Source organism: Peromyscus eremicus, unplaced genomic scaffold (genome assembly GCF_949786415.1).
Source record: "Peromyscus eremicus unplaced genomic scaffold, PerEre_H2_v1 PerEre#2#chr23_unloc_1, whole genome shotgun sequence".
Lineage (NCBI taxonomy): Eukaryota > Metazoa > Chordata > Mammalia > Rodentia > Cricetidae > Peromyscus > Peromyscus eremicus.
The window spans coordinates 1,187,855-1,195,088 of record NW_026734287.1 but is presented as its reverse complement, the minus strand read 5'-3'; the positions used below and the strand labels follow the sequence as shown (position 1 = coordinate 1,195,088).

At 45.1% G+C, this 7,234-nt stretch overlaps 1 protein-coding gene across 1 annotated transcript; it reads left to right on the top strand.

Moving 5' to 3' along the window:
• The first annotated feature begins 328 nt into the window (after positions 1–328).
• On the top strand, positions 329–2,955 carry LOC131900860 (uncharacterized). Its single transcript, XM_059252188.1, has 5 exons — positions 329–523; positions 722–903; positions 1,499–1,546; positions 1,997–2,163; positions 2,424–2,955. The coding sequence occupies exons 1-5, from the start codon at positions 398–400 to the stop codon at positions 2,756–2,758; spliced, it is 858 nt and encodes a 285-aa protein (XP_059108171.1). The 5' UTR covers positions 329–397; the 3' UTR covers positions 2,759–2,955.
• Positions 2,956–7,234: the final 4,279 nt, after the last annotated feature.

Here is a 7,234-nt window from a genome sequence, read left to right as displayed (position 1 = left end):
TACAGGGAGGAGGTTTTGAACAGTGGGAAGACCCTAAGAGAAAATTACTTTTTTCCTGGAATGCATGTGGTATAGAGGTAATGGTTGGGAAACCTCTTCTGCTTTCTTGAAGTTGAGGGTCTGGCTGGAGCCAGGCTTCCCAGGTCAGTGTGTGGCATGGGCATATGGACACCACTGTGTCCCATTGTACACATGGAAAGGCAGGAGAGAAGATGGCAGCCCTGGTCAGCCCTAGAGAAAGCCTATGTGGAGGAAGTGCTGACTGGAGGGCCCCAGGAAGTGACCTCACTTCCTTAGTATTATTACAGATGGAACTCAGGCTCCTGGTTACCAGGTAACCAGCCATCAACAGCAGCCTCAACTCACTCACTTCTCTGGAGGCACTAGAAGAGCAAGGATGTTCTCTTGCTTCAGGTGTTTTGGTTGCTCACGCCGCCAAAAACCAAAGCTTCCTGGCCGGTTCCGACGTGTGCTGCGAAGTATTTGTGCACACCTCTGTCTATTTTCCTGTAGGAAAAATGAGGTAACACAGGCCAGCCTGCAGCCAGGAGACTTTTTGGTCCCCCTGATCCACTGCAGTTCCTGAATGGGTCTGTGTTCCTGTGAGAACACTGAGAAACGTCTTTTATGCTCGCTTTTCACTTCAGTGTGTGGTAATGGGTTGTTATTGTCTCTGAGATTTCACATTTAAACCCTCCTTCCTTCCTTGGTCTTTCCTCAGGATGACAGGATTCAGGAAGACGGCCCCATATTTGATCCACGGAGCCCAACCTATATGCAAGACGTTATCAATCATATACCAAAAGCCTATAAGGATGGGAATTACCTATTTATAGGTATAATATTGACTATCTACCATAGGTTTGTGACCACCTGGGAGATGCTGGACTTAATTATGGACACGTGAGTGGCTACACACAAGTCAGGCTCTCAAGCCTCCTGTTTGGTTTTAGAATGTCTCTACCCTTCTCTGGGACTGTATGCTCTCACAGAACAAGTATTATTGTATCATTGGTCCTGGGCCTGGACCTTCAAGATGACATGGCCAGAGATAGGGGTAGGGGAGACAACACTAGATTGTCATTCACTTTTCCCAAGAAGTGTCAAACACTATCCTTTCTTATCCTTTGAACAGAGCCTTTTTCCCATTTGTATAAAAGCTTCTAGACACTATCTAGGTTTGATGGGACTAACAGAAGCAGATAAGGGTCCCTGGGGCCACCCAAGAAATCCTGTAACAACAACAAAAAAAAAAAAAAAAAAAAAACCAAGAAGGAGAAGCTTAGGTTACCCATTGTGTGACAATCCTTGAGAGCTGTGACCAGAGGCTCTTTCCCAGACCCTAACCATGGAAGTCAGAACATTGCAAGGAGCCCTGAGGACCCTCATCCCCTTCCTGGCTTCTATTTCTCTACCTGATTCATGTAGCTCCTTCTAGATCCCTTGGTGGGTTGGGGACACATGGCCTTAGTGGTGACACCCTCATGAAATGCCACAGGTATGGACCTTTGCAGCCAGACTGTATGGAGGATCAGGAAAAAAGGAAGTGAGTTGGCTTGGGTGACGAGGGAGGTAAGAGCCCCTCTACACAGTGGGATGTCTGGGGTGGCTAGGGTTGAGGACTGAGCTGTTACCAGTCACCCTGCTCTTGGGATTCCCACTAGAGGGATGGTACCAGAGACTTCACGTGCAGGTGGAGAAAAACAGAAATAAATCTCCATTGATCTCCTTGGTCCTGAGGAGCACAGGGATTGACGGAAGCTAAAGGGCCCTAGGGGAAACCATCCCCACTACAGCCCAGCCCAGTCTGCCCAGTCCCTCCTCCAAGGGACAGAAAGTGTCTCGAGCCCTGTCCATACAGCTCTACACTCCTGACCACCATGCCCAGCAGCACATGGGCTGGGCAGCCTTTTCCTCATCTAAGGGACACTGCTGTGCTGGTGAAGTGAGGCCAGGCTTCTGACTCTACTTCCCTCCAACCTGGTCCTCCCTGCAGTGCCTTGTTATCCTTCCTATCAATATGGACGTCAAAACAACCCCAGGACTTCAGGTCTCCAAACCTTGCCGTGGCCAAGAGGCTCGTGAAATATCTATGGCCTGATGAGCCTGCAAAAGACTTCACTCTCCAAGGGGAGGCGCTGGAGGAGCAGGACTGTAAAATGGGTGAGGAGGCCTGGGGTAGGTTCCTAGGAAGGCTGAGGTAATTTCGATGATGGGTTATACCAGGGAATTGTCCAGATATCCCGCCTGGAACCAGAGCTGGACACCTGTCGGGTGAGATGTCCTGTTGTGGGGAGAGGGGACTGGGGATTTTCTGACATGAACAGACCTTGTGTAACCAGCAAGGCCATCTCTGGGAAGCTCACCCCATCATGGAAACTTCTAGGGCACTTCCACTAATGGTTCATCTCTTTCTGCCTTAGATGATGGACTCCTCAGGGAAGTTAATACAGAGGCACCCATGCAGGATGCATTAGGGATGGTGGAGACTCTACATGTGGGACCAACTTCTGTGGCAGAGCCCCGGGAATTTCTGAAAACCCAAGATGACACAGACCTGGCCCTTGGGGAACCAACCGTGCCAGAAGCTGGACCAGTACCACTTCAAACTTCAGACCAGCCTCTGCCCACTGATGCACAGCCACCTCTAGAAGTGGCTGCAGATGTTCCAGATGCTGGGCGGCTCTTTCTAGTTTCTGTTGTGCAACTGGGTGCACCAGAGCCCTTTTTCCCTCTGCCTGATGTTGACATAGATTGAGATTGTTTATTACCTGCCGAGTTCCACCCAGGACCAGCTGTCCTTCCCGTCTTTAGAGAAAGTATCTCCTTTCGTTGTGTTTAAAACTTTTTATTGTTGTTTTCAAAGTTAATATTAATATTGCCTTTAATTATATTTAATTATTTTTCCTTGTTTTTTCAATATTAATATGTATTAATAAACATTAAGTATGCCTAGTTCTCTCATTGTTTTCATGTTAATATCACCTTTAATTTTGTTTATTTCTTTTTTATTAATGGTTTCATTGTTAATATTTCCTTTAATTTTCTTTAGTACTTTTTTCAGTGTTAATATTGCCTTTAATTATGCTTAATTCTTTTTATTGTTGTGTTCATTGTTAATATTGCCTTTCATTTTGTTTAATTCTTTTTATTATTCTTTTCACTGTCAATATCTCTTTAAATTTTGTCTAATTTTTTTTTATTGTTGTTTTCATTTTTAGTATCTCCTTGAATTTTGTTTAAATTTTTTAGGGCATGATCATTTATTTGTTACCCTTAAAGACTTATTTCTGACTGGACTCAGACTCACAAGTAAAAGCTCTGAGAGGACAGCCTACGTCTCTTGGCGATCTGGTCCTGGCGCTTTACTTGGGCGTCCTTCATTCTCTTGCCAAAAGTTCATCACATTCTGCAGCCTTCTCCTTGTTTTCCTTTGTCTGTTGTTTCTTTAGAGCAGCAATATGACAGCCTTTGTGTTGCAGGACATGAGGAGTGACAGGATGCTGAATCTTGAGTGCTTTGGTCCTGGGCTTTTTCTTGGTTTAATGGCTTTCTGACCATGTATTTTTGGCGGACATCATCTTCCTTCAAGAGATTAAAAAGCTTTCAGATTCTGCTAGCTCTTTAAGGTCCCAAGTGACGAGGCACAGTAGTATCTGTCCATCCAGGAATATCCTCCTCTCCTTTTTTTTTTTTTTTTCTTTCCAATAACCAAATTAGGAACACTGAAATTGGCTTCCATGATGCATCCTCAAACAGACTTGTGCTTCCTCTCTCCGTTCTCCTTGGTCTATAACAAGAATGGCCCTAACTCAACAGCAGGTGCACGCTGCCATGGGTCAAAATGCCTTGCTTCATGGGAAAACTTTTTCATTCCTGCCAATGATTCGGACCACATACCCCTTCCACTCTTCACCCAGAGCATCAGCAGCTACTTCTGTGGCCATGGGCTTCTCACAGAACATACGAAGCTTGTGTTCATCATCCACTTCAATGAGTTTCTGACAGCTGGTGGCAGGGAAGGAGACATTCAGCTTCATCTTGACACAGCCAACCGCCTAGGAGGTGCCACAAAAAAAGAGCTGTTTAACTCCTTTTTATGGTGTTCTCAATGTGGGTTGTTATTTAGACTTTAATATTAATAAAAATTTGTTTACTCATGTTATGGTTCAGGGGCATCATGTCTATTCCCCATGTGCTACAATTTACTCATGTCTACCTGTGTATGGCAACTCTGAGACAAACATGTGGATCATGGAAGGAGAACCCTTGAAGGCCGTCTTAGAAGCAGGGAAAAGCAAGCAGCTCATGTGGCAGAAAAAGGGCAAATACCAACAATGGTGAGGAATATATGATTGTGAACTGGCAGTCTTCTGCTCAGCGGTCTCCCTAACACTTAGGGACATAGATTCTGAGTTCAGATAGAGTAGGGCTCAAGCTCAGAGGTCTTCACTTTCTCCATGGGCTTCTGCTCTGTCAAAATGGTCTGCAGGGCCATGCAGAGAAAAATGATGTCAACTTAACTATAATGGTGCTCCCCATTCTCACCAACCCTGAGCCCAGAGCTGGCCGCATACTCAGAGATCTGCTTGCTTCTGCCTCTTAAAGGCCTGCACCACCACTGCCCAGCCCCTTTTCTTTTCTTAATGTGAGTTTGGGTATTGAACTCATGCTTGCAAGGCAAACATTTCAGTAGCTGAGTTATCATGCCAGTCCATTTGCATTTTGTGTTATATTATTAATTCACATAGCTGCTTAATTAAAAACAAGATTTATACTCATTATCTCCCCCCCCGTGTGTGTGTGTGTGTGTGTGTGTGTGTGTGTGAGAGAGAGAGAGACAGAGAGAGAGAGAGAGAGAGAGAGAGAGAGAGAGAGAGAGAGAGTGAGCCTGTGGAATCCAAAAACCAGGAGTCAACATTTCACGAAGCTGGAGTTAGAGGCAGCTGTGAGCCACACTTTAATAAGTGCTGGGAACTGAACTTGGGTCCTCTGCAAGGGTTCTTAACTCTGACATTTGCACAGTTCAGTAGACTATTGTCCTTCCTTTCATAGACAAAGACACTGAGGCTTAGGCGGGAGACTGACTTGTTCTCAAATGCAAATGGCGTAAGCAATGGTTTTCTATTTCAAACCCCTGTGACTAAGAACTGAGAAGATGACAGGGTTGCAGCCATCTTTGAGAAGGGTCAGACTAGGGGCCAGCAGGCCCTGGGAACCCCACCAGGGATGTGCTGCCCCTCCACCCTTAGGCCCTGGGAACCCACCAGGGATGTCCTGCCCCGCCACCCTAAGCCCTGGGAACCCACCAGGGATGTCCTGCCCCTCCACTCTAAGCCCTGGGAACCCACCAGGGATGTCCTGCCCCTCCACCCTAAGCCCTGGGAACCCCACCAGGGATATGCTGCCCCTCCACCCTTAGGCCCTGGGAACCCACCAGGGATGTCTTGCTCCTAGACTCAGACAATTAAGAGCTACATAAAAAATGAGTTCCAGACATTTCCTGCCATCACCTAAAGGATATGATAGATTATATACCATAGCTGTTAGAGGGAGCAAGTTTCCTACAGATAAGAAATGGGATGTCTAATTGTCAGAGAAAATGGGTAAGAAAAAAGTAAGCACCAGTCCTGAGCTTGTAACTATACAGAGTTGGAATTCCCCCGATCCCCTCCCCTAACCATTTTAAAAACCCTGCCCCATTGCTACTCAGGGTCTCTCTGCTCAGCTGCTGCGTCAGATGGATGGAGAGACCCAGGTTTAAAATAAGAACTCTTTGCTTTTGCATTTGGATCGGTCTCTTGATGGTCTTTGGGGGACTCTGGGTACAACAGAAGGGCATTTCTTTCCTGGACCATTGAAAGCTGACACTAGCCAGGGACTAGTCCATTGAAAATGATGTTATCTATCTATCTATCTATCTATCTATCTATCTATCTATCTATCTATCATCTACCTACCTATCATCTATTATCTATCTTTTCATCTTCTATCTATTATCAAGTATCTATCATCTATCTATCATAGATGATCTATCATCATCTATCAGTTTATAATCTAAATCTATCCTCTATCTACATATTTATCAATTAAAGCTTTCTATCTTTGACATCTATCTATTATCTATCCTTCCCTCCTTTCTTCCGCCCACCACTCACCTATGGATCCATCTATTGTCTATTTCTCAATACTTTATTTCAGTATTAGGGGTTGAACCTAGAGCTTTACACATACTCAGTAAACACTCCATCATTGAGTGACATCCTCAGCCTGATTTTTACTTTAACTTTTTTTTTTTTTTGATAAATGGTCTCATTAATTTGTTCAGGCAAGCACTGAACTCACTCTGTAGCCCAGGCTAGACTTTAACTTGTGATTCTTCAGTTCAACCTCCTGAGGAGCTGGAATTATAAGCCTGCACTATGGAGTCTGGCTTTTTTTTTCTTTGTAAGGACTTCTCTCAAGGTGGTCAGACCCTCCACTTTTCCCGGTTATCTCCTCCCACAGGACCCATTTGTCACCTTGGAGAAGATTTTTGGAGAAAAAAAGACAACAGTTTCTACTCAGGGTGGAACTTGGCAGGGATCCTAGAATTGCTGTCACTACCTTTTCCAGGCAAGGCAACTCATAAACGTCTACATTTCCATGGCGCACAGTGGAGGCTACGTGGGGGAGGGAGGAAGAGCCAGTCTTTTTCCATTTACAGAGAAGAAGTAGTGCTGGGAGGTATGGCTGGAAGGAAAAACAAGGCCCAGAGGCCTTTGAGAAGAAACTTTTTTGCCTGGAGTCTCACTATGTAGCCCAGGTTGTCCTTGAACTCACAATCTGCGCTCCCATTATTCGGTGCCAAGGTTGCATAACTGTGCAGTGCTGGGGAAATGAACTCAGGTCCTCTTGCATGCACGGCAAGCATTTTGCCGCCTAAGCCATCTCCCCAGCCCAAGGCAGACGTTCTATAAACAGAGACAACTCTGATGGTCTCAGTGACTGAATATTTTCTGTAGGTAGAGTTTTAGCTCACATGAGTCTCGAGTATATATAAATTTATAAAATATATAAATATATAAAATATATAAATTTAAAAATCACATAGAAAGGTCATTAAACGTAATTTTGTGAGCGGGGGACCGTAACTTTTATATGCTCGAATGCCTGTGCAGCATACATGAAATCCTGCCTTCCACCCCCAGAACCACAGAAACCAGGTGTGGCATTGCATGGCTGTAATCCCAGA

Coding starts and splice junctions, on each gene's coding strand:
- LOC131900860 (XM_059252188.1), top strand. CDS start 398: ATGTTCTCTTGCTTCAGGTGTTTTGGTTGCTCACGCCGCCAAAAACCA. Junction 524..721: donor TTTCCTGTAGGAAAAATGAG/GTAACACAGGCC, acceptor GTCTTTCCTCAG/GATGACAGGATTCAGGAAGA. Junction 904..1,498: donor CTGGACTTAATTATGGACAC/GTGAGTGGCTAC, acceptor GAAATGCCACAG/GTATGGACCTTTGCAGCCAG.